Below are 14795 nucleotides of genomic sequence, written 5' to 3'. Positions count from 1 at the left end.
CTTTCAGCCACTTAAGTACTGGGTCTTCCTAAAAAGCTTCAGTTCAGTTCAGTTCAGTTCAGTCACTCAGTCGTCTCCGACTCTCTGCGACCCCATGAATTGCAGCACGCCAGGCCTCCCTGTCCATCACCAACTCCCAGAGTTCACTCAAACTCATGTCCATCAAGTCAGTGACGCCATCCAGCCATCTCATCCTCTGTCGTCCCCTTTTCCTCCTGCCCCCAATCCCTCCCAGCATCAGAGTCTTTTCCAATGAGCCAACTCTTTGCATGAGGTGGCTGAAGTATTGGAGATTCAGCTTTAGCATCATTCCTTCCAAAGAACACCCAGGGCTGATCTCCTTTAGATTGGACTGGTTGGATCTCCTTGCAGTCCAAGGGACTCTCAAGAGTCTTCTCCAACACCACAGTTCAAAAGCATCAATTCTTCGGCACTCAGCCTTCTTCACAGTCCAACTCTCACATCCATACATGACCACAGAAAAAACCATAGCCTTGACTAGATGGACCTTTGTTGGCAAAGTAATGTCTCTGCTTTTGAATATGCTATCTAGGTTGGTCATAACTTTCCTTCTAAGGAGTAAGCGTCTTTTAATTTCATGGCTGCAGTCACCATCTGCAGTGATTTTGGAGGCCAAAAAAGTAAAGTCTGACAGAGTTTCCCCATCTATTTGCATGAAGTGATGGGACCAGATGCCATGATCTTCGTTTTCTGAATGTTGAGCTTTAAGCCAACTTTTTCACTCTCCTCTTTCACTTTCATCAAGAGGCTTTTTAGTTCCTCTTCACTTTCTACCATAAGGGTGGTGTCATCTGCATATCTGAGGTTGTTGATATTTCTCCTGGCAATCTTGATTCCAGCTTGTGCTTCTTCCAACCCAGTGTTTCTCATGATGTACTCTGCATATAAGTTAAATAAACAGGGTGACAATATACAGCCTTGACATACTCCTTTTCCTATTTGGAAACAGTCTGTTGTTCCATGTCCAGTTGTAACTATTGCTTCCTGACCTGCATATAGGTTTCTTACATGCTTTGAAATTTAAATATCTTAAATTATAATAGATTAGTACAAGTATAGAAAGTATTTAAAAGTATATATTATGAAAGGAAAAGATTAAATGTAGGACATTATTAGACAATAGTGTATATTATAGCTCTTAGAAAAATAGTACAGTAGGCAGAACATCAGCTTCACAAAGATGCCCATGTCTTAATTTGTGGAACCTATGCATATGTTACCTTACATGGTAAAAGGGACTTTGCACCTATGCTTAAGGATCTTCAGATGGAAAGATAATCCAAATTCCTTGGGTCTACCAATATAACCACAGGGGTCTTGATGAGAGAGAGGCAGGAACATAAAAAGCAGAGAGAGATTTGAAGATGCTACACTGGAGATTTTGAAGATGGAGGAAAAGGCCCCACACCTTGGAACACACACAGCCTCCAGAAGGTGGAAAAGACAAGGCAACAAACTCTTTCCTAGCACCTCTAGAAGGAACACAGCCTGATGACTCATTCCAGACTTCTTGCCTCCAGAACTACAAGATAATAAATGTGTGTTGTTTTAAAGTCACCAAGTTTGTGATAATTTGATAGAGCATGATTAGGTGATGACCAAGATGGTAAACTCATTGCAGATAGAAAAAAATACATTTTACTCAGTAACTCTTAAGATAAACATTTGCTTTTTTAAACTTTTTTATTTTGTATTGGAGTGTCATCAGTAACATTTGCTTTTAAATGATGTAAGCCTTTAAACAATTATGCTCTATTGTATCTTATTCAAATTTGAAAGTCAAAAGCTTACAAAAAATAGACAAGGATTATATAGTGACACCACAAAGACCTCAAAATTACAAGTGTTTTTCCTCTCCTTTACTTGGTGCCCAAAAGACCCTAACATTCCTAGAAGCCAACCATCAGGACAAACTTGCCTTTTATTAGATGTGTGAATCTACTCTAACCTTGTGAAAAACATCTTTTATTCCCCTCTGTAAGTCTCAACCTCTTATAATGGAAACTGGAAAAAGGATCAATAAAATCAACCAACTGTGAAAATAAGGTCCATAGGAGACACTGATAGAAGAAATATATAATAGCATAAATAATCACAAGATTAGGTCTGGTGCAATACTTGTATGTGAAACATGTAATGCCCCTGATTTTTACCCACCACACTCTGTCCTGTTTAATTCTCTGAGAGATAAGGGACATGAAGCTGATCCTGACCAGAATGTTCACAACCACGTTCAATGAGGGGTGTATTCATTCCACTTGAAAGGTCTTTTCTACAGGGCATGGTATTATGAATAATTATGACACTTAGATTTTCTCAAAGTATGAACAATCAGCTTCTGCTTAGGTATCTAAACGCAGAAATACTCTGAGTCTTTCTTACTACTGTCTTTTTGGCATGACTATGAATTTAAATATGAGTTTCCCTAGTGGCTCAGATGGTAAAGAATCCACCTGCAGTGCAGGAGACCTGGGTTAGGAAGATCCCCTAGAAAAGATAATGGCCACCCTCTTCAGTATTCTTGCCTGGAGAATTCCATGCACAGTAGAGCCTGGTGGGCTACAGTCCATGGGATTCCAAAGAATTGGACATGACTGAGTGACTAACACCTTCACTTTTCATGAATTTAAATAACAGAAACATAAATAGTTGCTTTCCCACCAGCTGCTGCTGCTGCTGCTTAGTCGCTTCAGTCGTGTCCGACTCTGTGTGAACCCATAGACGGCAGCCCACCAGGCTCCGCCGTCCCTGGGATTCTCCAGGCAAGAACACTGGAGTGGGTTGCCATTTCCTTCTCCAATGCATGAAAGTGAAAAGTGAAAGTGAAGTCGCTCAGTCGTGCCCGACTCCTAGCGACCCCATGGACTTCAGCCTACCAGGCTCCTCCGTCCATGCATTTTCCAGGCAAGAGTACTGGAGTGGGGTGCCATTGCCTTCTCCACCAGCAGCATCCACTAAGTTTAAAACGCATGCATTTGTCACCTCGTAACCATTCAAAAGTTAGACAAAGTAAACAGATCCCTTAGTCAATGAAGACTTGTCCTCATTCTTTTCCTAAAACATGTTTTACCTCAATATAGTGATACACTTACTTGATTGCCTTCCTGCTACTCAAGTGTTGTAGTTGAAGTGTTGGTGCTCAATGTGCTCTTACACCTAGGAACTATTGAAGATATTCTTCCCTTTTCACAAGTAGGACCCACTGAATGTTTCATGGAATCTATAGTAGCATCACCTTTGGATGTTATACTCATATGGAGCTAGAATAAAACCCAAGCAAACCAACCAACCAAAAGCTAAGGGTTACCTTCCATGCTCATTTACCTGACAGTGAGAGCAGGATATAGATGGATAGTGAGATGGATATGGGTGAGTCAGAGCTTGTAGGCAAGGGTTTGACAAGGGATTTTTTTAGACCAGTCACCTCTATTACTAAGAAAACCATTAGACAGGTCAGAGAGGAGGCTAAATTTTTAGAGCAGCACCTTTTCTAGATCTTGAGACCCAGAGCTGCTTCTCTTTTCTCCATAAATGGGAGCCTTTGGTCTGCTGGTGTCCCCAAAAGTCAATGGCAGACTCCTGTTACTGTTTTTGCCGGAAACTAACTGCTCAAAACCAAGCCAAAGACATTCAGACCCAAGACTGAGCTTTTTTCCCTGTGCACATTTAACCAGGGATCTCATGTTTGATTACTAAAGAGCTTTAGTGGAATTTCTATACTGATTACTACTTTCATTTGCACTTAACAGCATTTTTCTAAGTAGAATAACCACAATAAGATGTGAATCCTGGCAGGTCTTTCAACTGCTTCTTTAGCAGCCTGTCTCATATTTTTTTGTTTGTATCTTTGAACAGCTAACCTAACATTATGCCTGGGAGTTGTCCATCTCAACATTTCTTAAAGTCCTAATAACTGGCCATCATAAAGTTTACTTATCTACATACCAGCTAACTTACTGTGTTTTCCATATTGGTTACAATAGCTAGAAACTGGGATGCCCATGAAGGTTGCCAGATAAAATATAGAATGCTCAGTAAAATCTGAATTTCAGACAAACAATGGATAAGTTTTTGGTTGTCCCAAATACTGCATGGGGTATACTTATACTAAAAAGTTACCCACTGTTTATCTTATACTCAAATTTTATTGTGCATCTTCTACTTTTGCTTTCTAAATTTGGCAATCTTAATGCTCTTGCCTCTTGCATGACTCCTATAAACCCAACCCTGGGTAGGCATATTGTAAATAGAAGGGTGAGAAATGCTTTTGGTCTTATAAATCTGAAAAGTCTTCAACTTCAGATTTACATCAATGTCTAAATTTCAAGTAACTACTTTAGAGACTTAAGTTATAAGTTAGAGACTACTTATAAGTTAGATAAGTTTAGAGACTTAGTCTTATTTTAATGATCAAATACAAAGCTGAAATTTTTGAAAGGCTAGGATATAATGTGAGGGGAAAAACATCATTTTATTTACCTTTTCACTAAAGGTTTTAGAAATCTCGTATTCCTGGGTAGTTTCTCAGGTACTACGCACAAGTTCCTTACCTCTATTCCAGGTAAGGGATAAGACTATGGCCTTCACCCTGAGGATTATCTGTTCTGTCTGTACTATCCAAAGGATGTGTGCTGAGTGGGTTTCCCCAGAGTGGGAATGAATTTGACAAATTATAAATGACCATTTTTAGACCCAGTTACTGTTCTTGAGAATTCACAGCTTCTCTTCACTAAAATTCCAAGTAATTTTTAGTTCTTGATGCTTCTATGTTACAGCAGAGCAGCAACGTTTAAAGGCCAGGTGATGATGGGGTTTTTATCGGTCCACCATGTGAACTAGGAAAAATAAGAACCAGAACCAGATATAGTAATTTTTTCATAAAGGTAAATGCTTCCAATTTAAGGAATAGCTCTTTATTCTCAGAGATATGTCCTTTCTATCTTTTGGTATTAAAGTAAAGTTTGTTTCATGAAATTATGAAGAATTTAAAACATGTAGCAAAGTGATTGGTAAACTTAAATCCCCAAAATTCTTTTAAAAATTGTACTTCTCTGTAAATCTAGAAGTATGGGTAGGCATCATGCAGCATGCCTTTTATATCTATTTTGGAAAATACTACTTCATGACTAACAGTATTAAACAATTTAACCTCTGATATATGTCCTTTTGGGGCTGTGTAAAGAGAACTGGACTCAAAGAAATGCTCTAGGTTGAAGATATGTTGATGGAAAAAGGACACTTCTATGCTCTTATAAAGTTTAGAAAATGTGTTTTAAGGTTTTTCTTTCCTACTAGAAGATCTGAATATTGGGCCCTGATCTCTGTCACAGTATCACTCAATATTTTAAACATCGTTGTTCTGGTAAAGTCAGCAGTACCATATGCATTCTATAAATGTCAAACATAAAATGCAACACATTCAGCATTCTATAAACCATGGTAAACAACTCAGCATTCCAGACATTTGAAATATTTATAATATAGCTTAGCTCCTTCCCAGCTGGAACAAAAAAAGTTACTTTGGTTTGTTTTTGCAATTCTTAAGGCCAAACATGGATTAGGAAAGTTTAAGAATATTTTCTTACTTCTTTCATAAGAAAGGACTTTGATAAATATTCCAGAAGACCCTCATGATATTATGAATAGGTATACATAATTTCCATGTATTTTAAACAAAATATTCAGACATGTACTAGCACTTTGTAGAAATCCTGATTGAATATTTTAAAATTCATTTTAATCCCCACACCATTCCTTCAAGGTATATGTTGCTATCCACGATACAAAAAAGCACAGAGAGGCTGAGTATGAGGTAAGCATCTTAGAGAAGGTTACTGAGTGATAACCATCAAAAACAGAGCTAAGTGAATCTAGTCTGTGTTCTTTCCACTATATCAAGATGTGCAATTAATGTGTTCTGGTTGATTATGAAAGTAGAAATGGCTCTCATCTGTTTCAGATTATTTAACCATGGGATAGGCAAAATATGTTCACGATCCTTGTCACGCCAATAAATGATACCTCGGAAGTCCTCTCGTGGAGCTTCGGTTTGGTTCAAGATTTTGATGGAGAGATATGATTCAAAAAGCACTTAATGCACGAAGTCACTCCAGGCTCAGGATGACTCCCCATAACCCACCAGCTGTTTCACAGCATGTATTTCAGGGTAGCTTACAGTCAGTGAGCAATGAAAAACAGAAAATAAAAAATCACATCTGTGACCCAATTTTTCTTTAGTTACTAGTCATTTATATCATGTACAGAATTGGATGGAACCTAAGGAACTAGTCCTTCGTTACTTCAATTTTCTCACTGAAAATAAAAGCATCTGCTTTTAATTCACCTTTTGGGAATAAGATAAAGTTGAATGACTACCAGAAAACATGAGAAGGCATACAAAATCTCCAACATAACTGTGGTTAATATTGTCCTAAATTTAAAAAATACATAAAGAATCAGATAGACATCTCATAGCTTCTGCTACAATGTCCTGCTCCTAAGAGCACTCAGTCAATGTCAGATGGTTGTTAGCAGTTTGTGTAGCACGATATATCTCAATTATGTTTGATGCAGTAGTTACACTGGTGGGATCCCAATAACCAAAACAAAAAAGTCTCCAAACTAGGCTTTTCCAATTGTATATTTTAAATATTTGTACTGTTACTCTTATTGATGCATAATCTTTGGTTTCTATTTTTAATTTCTAACTCTCTCCAAAAAGTTTCTAAAAAAGAAAGTCATATATAAAATATCAAGCTCTCTAGGAAAAGATGGTATTAGCTGCAACAAAGAGGATGGAGTGATGAGAGAGTGGTGGCTAAGTCTGTATGTGTTTAATATCACTAACAGACATCTACAGAGAATTGCCAAATGGAATTTTTAATTTGAGTCTCATACATATCTTGTTAAATTGGGACTATCTCTTCTGTTTGGCAGAATCAACATGAAGAAAATAAGCCTGGGTTTATTGAGGGAACTTGAAAGTCCAGGTCTCCAATGAATGGACGTGGAATAAATGAGAAGCCCTGACCGTGGTAGAGCTCCATCCCTCATGAGCTGTGGGATCTCAGGCAATTCCTCATAAATCACTTTCCTTGTTTGTACATGGTAGAGGATAACTGAAGTTTGTTCCTTTGTTATTTCCTAAAGGGCAACAAAAACTCTCTGGAGGAACTACGATATGGATTCCTCTAGATCTTAAGAACTATTGGAAAACTTCCTGACTCTCTCACAACAGTAAATGATCTAAGCAGCCTAGCCTCTTCCCCTGCTCTGTATCTACATGCCATCAACAACAATATGGTTTTTTTAATACAATTCAACCTGGTATGTGAATTGTAATCACTAGTGCATGTCTGCTGAATCCCTGAGTGTGTTAAAGTATTAGTGGTGGGGGCAAAATTACACATGATTGTATTCTTGAGAAATAAGCAACTCTTTATACTGTGCCCATGGTCAAAGTACATGTAGGAGTGTGAGGTTCACATCCCACAAAACCATAATTCATTGACAGAAAACATCAAGACACGAAGAAGAAATATAAAAATCATGGCAAATGTGACAGATTCTATTACAGCACTCTATTAATATATTTGGATTAAGAACGACCGTATACATCACTTTTGTTTTTCCATAAGAACCCTCTTAGGAAAGATAAATATCGTATTCTAATGCATATACACAGAATCTAGAAAAATGGTACTGAAGAATTTATTTACAGGGAAGCAATGGAGAAACAGACATAGAAAACAGACTTATGGACATGGGGGGAGGGGAGGAGAGGGTGAGATGTAGGAGAGAGTAACATGGAAACTTACATTACCATATGTAAACTAGATAGCCAATGGGAATTTGCTGAATGGCCCAGGAAACTCAAACAGGGGCTCTGTATCAATCTAGAGGGGTGGGATGGGGGCAGGAGATGGGAGGGAGTTTCAAAAGGGAGGGGATATACGTATACCTATGACCAACCTAGATAGTATATTCAAAAGCAGAGACATTACTTTGCCGACTAAAGTCCGTCTAGTCAAGGCTATGGTTTCCCTGTGGTCATGTATGGATGTGAGAGTTGGACTGTGAAGAAGGCTGAGCGCCGAAGAATTGATGCTTTTGAACTGTGATGTTGGAGAAGACTCTTGAGAGTCCCTTGGACTGCAAGGAGATCCAACCAGTCCATTCTGAAGGAGATCAGCCCTGGGTGTTCTTTGGAAGGAATGATACTAAAGCTGAAGCTCCAGTACTTTGGACGCCTCATGCAAAGAGTTGACTCATTGGCAAAGACTCTGATGCTGGGAGGGATTGGGGGAAGGAGGAGAAGGGGATGACAGAGGATGAGATGGCTGGATGGCATCACTGACTCGATGGACGTGAGTCTGAGTGAACTCCGGGAGATGGTGATGGACAGGGAGGCCTGGCGTGCTGCGATTCATGGGGTCGCAAAGAGTCGGACACGACTGAGCGACTGAACTGAACTGAACTGAACTGGCTGATTCATGTTGAAGTTTGACAGAAAATAAAATTCTGTAAAGCAATTATTCTTCAATAAAAAAATTTTAAACAAAAAGCACACTCTTAGGATGCATGCATGTGCTCTGTGTTGTCTGTCACCTCACCGTACACGTGCCCACACCCAGGGCACTCACAAGGTAAGATATTCGGGCACCTTGCTCAGGGGTATGCTCCTACATTGTTTGGGAGAAAAGTACAATACAAAGTCACAGGCTGCATCCTGAGATTCTGTTCCACCCCAGGGGACTCCAGAGGAAAGCCATTCGGTTCTCCTTTAGCATACCAGGGCTTCCCTTGTGGCTCAGCTGGTAAAGAATTCGCCTGCAATGCGGGAGACCTGGGTTCCATCCCTGCGTTGGGAAGATCCCCTGGAGAAGGGAAAGGCTACCCACCGTTCCAGTATTCTGGCCTAGAGAATTCCATGGACTGTATAGTCCATGGGGTCACAAAGAGTTGGACATGACTGAGCGACTTTCACTTTAGCATACCGATCAGCAGGGGTGAATGAGCGCTAGCCTGCTATGAAGGGGACATCAGAGACATATGTGTCCCTGGAATTCTAATAGAGCTCACAAGGCTGCACTTTATACCCTCATCTGAAGGTCTGCACATTGACAGACAATGCTAAAGAAATACCCTTTGGTGATGATAAAAATACATGACACTTACAAATAGTCTGCTTTGTGGAAAAACAATCTGCCACATTTCAAATTCTGAATCTAGCCAACACTGAAATGACACTGTTTGGATTAAGTGTTGCAAGACAGAACTCACTTCATCCTGCCCTTATGTGTCTGTCAACTCTTAACTATCCTTTTAAATGCAGCTCAGCCATCCCCTTGGTGTATCATAGTGTTTGATATCTATTTACACCTAGTGACCCCCCCAGGAAGGTAAGTAAAATTGGCAAAGGTGCCCACCTGGTTGCTGGATGTCCACAGGTAGCTCAGGACCTGACAGGCAGCTGGTGCTAAGTAAATGCTTATGTGAACAACTGGGCCTCAAACAGTCTAGATGGGGTTCACTGAATGATGACCCATACGGAACAGAGGAAAGAGGGAGAAGTAATTGAATGAGTTAGCCAGAGGTGCTTGGGCTCAGAACCCAAGAAAACTGGAGGACATGCTTCAGTTTAAATGGAACCTTGCCTCAAGGAATAAATTTCTTTCTTTCTGCACATAATTTACCATACTTTCTAAAAAAGATACTAGGTTTACAAAGCATCTGTTTGGTGGTTCCACATAGAAGTTGCCAAAACCATTCAAGATTTCCTTAGTTCACAGATTTGGGCATAAAAATAATAGGGCAACAGTAATCATTACAGAAGGTCAGTGTAAATAAAATAACAATTGGGAACTATGTGGGATTTGATCACATTTTATTAAGAAGAATGCAGAGAGCAAAATAAAGTTCCCCTTGGGACCTAGACTTAATACAACAGGTCTGTTATAAGTAAACCGATGCTACTATTTGGGGCAGACCATGCTTCTTTTTTTTTTTTTGAAATAAATTAGTTGAAAGTAAGTGTCTCTTTTAGAGTCTAAAGTTCAACATATGTGATTAATTCCTTCAAGGCATCTTTGTAGTACAAACATATCATCATAATAGTGGTGGGGCTGGTTTAGTTGCTAAGTCGTGTCTGACTCTTGTGAATTCACAGACTGTAACCCACCAGCCTCCTCTGTCCATGGGATTTTCCAGCCAAGAATACTGGAGTGGGCAGCCATTTTCTTATCCAGATATGACAGTATATCATCTATATTATCATAGATCTATTCTGCTTGTAACAGGCAGAAAAAAGCTACTATCTTAGAAAAAGTAAGCTATATGAAGCTAAGACGTCACCTTCAGGGTCCTGTTGTTCCTAACGCTACATGACATTTCAGCAGCCAGACTGGCTCTACACCTTGGCCTTCCATCTTTGTAGGTGGCTTGGTAGCTTAGGGAACCAGCAACTGAATGAATGACTTTGTATTTTTTAAGGTAACTGATCTTGAATAAATTAAAAGAGAGGTAGAGTGGGTAGATTGGAAAGTAGGTATAACCAAGGCTTGAGGACAAAGTCTTCTCTAAGCATCCAAAGAAGAGAAGATGGCTGAAAAGATGCTAACTGAAGAAACCAATGCTTCCTGCTTCACACCTGCTCAGAACATCCCTCCCTCTTTCAATTTATGGGGGTCTTCACAACTGCAGACTTTGGACATGTCTCCTGGATCCTATAACCAACACCAGAAGATCAGAGCTCCAAGTCTGTCCTCTGGAGATAAGGAAATAACATGTTTGGAGGAGAGAATTTCAAACAAGCCAAAGAATTTATTTCTGTGTAACTGACATTCCCCAAGGGAAGAAGAAACAGCTGGCCATTTGGAATGTACACAATCAATAAATATAAGAGCAGACTTTCACGGAATTGTAGATATGTAAATGATAATCCTATCACGACTGGTATTAAAGAAAATGTGGTTCAGTCAGGCAGATCTGTTCTTCAAAATATCATTCAAATAGCTTCAGTTTTCCCAAGGACAGGCTGGACTAGATACAAAGTACCTAAGAGGCCTGGTGAGTGGCCAGGACTCCAGCATCTTCCCCATTGAGTAAAATAGACTCTTTAATATGTTGAAATTATTATGAAAAAAAAAAAAGAAAAGAAACAACAAGCAAGATGATTTTAAAGGCCCTGATGATTCTTTCATTCTTAGGGCAGAAACAAAAGTGCTTAAGTTATTATATTAATTGTATACTGCAATAAAAGTAGGAAAACAGTTAAAACTTCTCATATCTCTGACCCTCTCCACTTAGCTCCCTTTTTTAATACCTAGGAATGTGCTGGCTAAAATATGTCCCCAAATTCCTAAACAACTTTAGGGAGCAACATTTATACCAAAGACAGTATCGATGATGTTCCCTGGAATGTACCATTTCGTGGCCCCGAAAAAGATGTTCTTAGAGAGGACCTATGTTTGAATTTTAGCTCTGCCACTTGAGGACAAAGGCTATATGACCCTTGGCAAGTTATTTACTAATCCCTCTGATCCTATTTCCTTCTCGGTAAAATGGAGATAATAAGTTGCATTTCCAAAGGCTGATGTAAAAACTAAATGAGATACCATATGTACAGAATGGAGATGGAGGACAGCACACCGACACTTATCAGTTCTCTAAAATTAACAAGATCTATCACATTTCACAGCGGGGAAAACCACCACGTCTAGCACTTGCAGCCCATACCCAGGACAGACCAGAAGATTTTTGAAATTTGGAATAGATCTCACCTGTTGAAGCTGGGGTAGGTACCCTAAAAGTTAAAGGTGTCAGAATGCAGTGACCTGAAAACCACACAATTTTTCTGCCTCTGAATTGTGATAACTGGCAGAAAGGAAGCCTAATCAGCATGCTAATTAGCCAGGGTGTGCTGGTACAACTGTTATCAAGGAAAGACAACTGTTTAAATAAGACAGGCTGTCCTCATTAAGCACTACGTGCTGCCAACGAAGTACAATGTGCTTAGTTCCAGCGTTTTGACCTTCCTTAGAATCTAGAACTAGGCAGTATCTAACTGCATGAAATCTTTTATATGATTATTAAGCAGTGATTAACCTATACAATAAAGCCATACCTCAAAAACTATAGATTCTCAAATGACCTGCCTGAGAGATTTTAGAACTCATTGAAACTAACCTCCACATGTTACATTGGGGAAAACTGGGGTCTAAGGAAGAAGAGAGACACATGGTCACAGAAGTGGAGTCAATTCTGGACTTGGTCTCGTGAACTTTTTCTTACAACAGGAAATCAGTCTTCAGTTTTATGCACTACACAGACCAACAATTTAACACTGAATATGCAGATTCTTGTCTCAACTCGGCATAATTTGGGGTTCATAGGGTGGTGGAAGATATCAAAATACTGGGTCAATAACAGAAGCAGCTGGCAGGCTGCATAGAGTGGGAAGTGACCCAGCATGCATGCACGCAACCACGCATATGGAAAGGCTGTTAGGGACCTGCCAGTCTGGGGTTTGAGTGGTGGCAATCAGGGTCTGTTAAGGGGCCAACTCTAGAATACTTCTCCACATCAGGGATGTAGAGAGTGACTAGCTCAGAGTGGACACTCAGTACCTACATACTGTGCGACTGGCAGATGAGCCAAGAGTGAGTGAAGGAACGAAAGGGCTTGTTCTGAGAGAAGAAATGAGAGCTTCAGGGACAACAGGGAAGAGGGCCACCTAGTGCTGCCCCTTAGGGGAGGAGGAAGGGAAGTTCCCAAAGCTCTGCTTAACCTTCACAGGACAGTGGAAAGAGTCTGTCCCCTCCCTCCCCCACCCAAACACCCTGCTTCCATCTCCCATTTCCATTCTGAGGAAATGCAGTCATCCCCATGGAACCACTTCTACTTCTGATGCTCTCTGCCTCCTGGATGGCACCTGGAGGAGTGGAGCACTCGAGGGAAGTCTGTCTCCAAGGGCAACAGAAATTTCAAATCCATATGTCACACTGGTTTTTTAGAGGAGACTCTGCTCAAGTGCTAGCTAGGCAAGCAACTGACCACACTACACTTCTACCGACAGGGAAAAGGTTTCATAGCATACGATCAAGAAGCCAATTTGATTCCAGGATGGTACAGAACATTCTAACGAAGAATGAGGGAAAGCTGGAATTTCCTTGCCAATTTTCCATTTCCTGAAAACATGGCCATCTGTGGTCCTCAGCCTGGGTCCTCTGACCTTTGGCCAAGTCTGTTAAGGCTGGACTTTCAAAGCACAATTCATTTGATCAGCACTGGTGGCACAGACAGGAGAGGGGGTTCTACCTCATTATATCTTCCAAACAGTAAGAGGTCAGTGTTTCATATTTCCTTTTCTTTCAACATTTGTGTCTAATAGTTTTTTTCACTTTTGTTCCATAGGATACAGCCACATTGAAGAAAATATGTACTCATTACCTCTTCTGTTTTTCTAGCACTAATTAAAGAAAGCTCTAACACCAATGTCTGCATCCGCATTTGAGAGACTTCTCAAGGTTCATATGATGTGAGCAACTTCCTATGTCAGAAGCGCACTGACACTTTAGCAGATAATAATGAAGTGCTGACAGCATTTTCTCCCACATCTAGTGGACTAACGGTAAAGTAACAGTGTGCACAGCAGCCATTAGGACAGGATGATGGATTCTGCCTCATGTCCATAGGAAAGATATATACAGCCCAAGGGGAAAATGTAATGCCTCTAATGTGACCTTCACTTGACATTTGATTAAGACAAAGTTGGTACTTTTTTTTTTTTTTTAAGAAGATGCTTTCAAAACCAGGAGAACATATCAGTGAAAAGACCAATGATATACACACTCTTCCTCAACTCAGAGTGACTGGCAAGGCTTTATACTTTTAGCAGTTTCAATTCTCTAAAAAGAAATGCCACCTAGAAGAAACATGCTAAGCACCCTCTAAACATTTCTCATTAACTTGCCCATACTGGTACTTGCCCCTATAAGGCTGGCTTACAGCTCTCATCCTAAGTCAGCTCTGTCTGCCAATTAAGGAATAAATAAGAGACTGGTTGCTATTTGCAAGAAGGAACTAGATCTATAGGAACATTCATATCAATAGTTGCAAAACATCTTGAGAAATACTAGGAAAAAAAAACCTCTAAAAGTGTCCTGTGTTGAAATGATAGAAATGGTAGTAAGGCGACCAAATGCACAGGTTTTTCTAATGAAGGGACAGGCTTCCTCTCCTGGTACAAATAATCTTATCTAAAGGGTTAATTCCTTTAAAAAGATCGGTTTTTGGATAAGAGTGAAAACACACCACTGTGTCTTTAGCATACAAAGAACTCCCAGAATGGTCCTTAAGCGTCCAGCTCTGAGCATCTGGGTTCTTTTTTTCTAGTCTTTCATTATGCTGCTGAGCACCTAACTCTTTTTGTAAAAGTGAGTGGAAGGAAACAGGATGGCTAAAGTCACTCAAACGCCCACTCACCTCCCATGATTTTGGACTGGCAGTTAATAAACTCCGGCTTCCTGTCTGTGAGGTAGCGCTGGCAGGTGTGGTGGAGGATCTGGAAGAAGGTACATTTTTCTGAGGCTGTGCTGGCTACCCACTGGTCAAAGGCATTTTCAAACAACAAATCAAACTCTGCAGAATCCTGGAAAAGACATTGAAAGAACGAATGATCTCCATCTCTAAAAATTGCTGCTTCCAGTTTACCATATTAAGTTCATAAAGGCTAAAACACCTTTCCGAGACTTTGTTCCTAATCACAAGGTTCA

The 14795-nt window shown here is 40.0% G+C and overlaps 1 protein-coding gene across 3 annotated transcripts in view; it reads right to left on the bottom strand.

The window, feature by feature from the left end:
* The window catches only part of STXBP6 (syntaxin binding protein 6), a 262455-nt gene that overhangs the window by 41490 nt on the left and 206170 nt on the right, over positions 1-14795 (bottom strand). For all 3 annotated transcript variants that reach the window (XM_040257207.1, XM_040257206.1, XM_040257205.1), the window contains one exon: positions 14506-14671. In XM_040257207.1, the coding sequence (XP_040113141.1) occupies positions 14506-14671 (166 nt within the window). The remainder of the gene's footprint in view (positions 1-14505; positions 14672-14795) is intronic.

The sequence above is a fragment of the Oryx dammah genome, unplaced genomic scaffold (assembly GCF_014754425.2).
Source record: "Oryx dammah isolate SB20612 unplaced genomic scaffold, SCBI_Odam_1.1 HiC_scaffold_16, whole genome shotgun sequence".
Taxonomy (NCBI): Eukaryota; Metazoa; Chordata; class Mammalia; order Artiodactyla; family Bovidae; genus Oryx; species Oryx dammah.
This window is presented reverse-complemented; position numbering and strand designations above follow the sequence as displayed.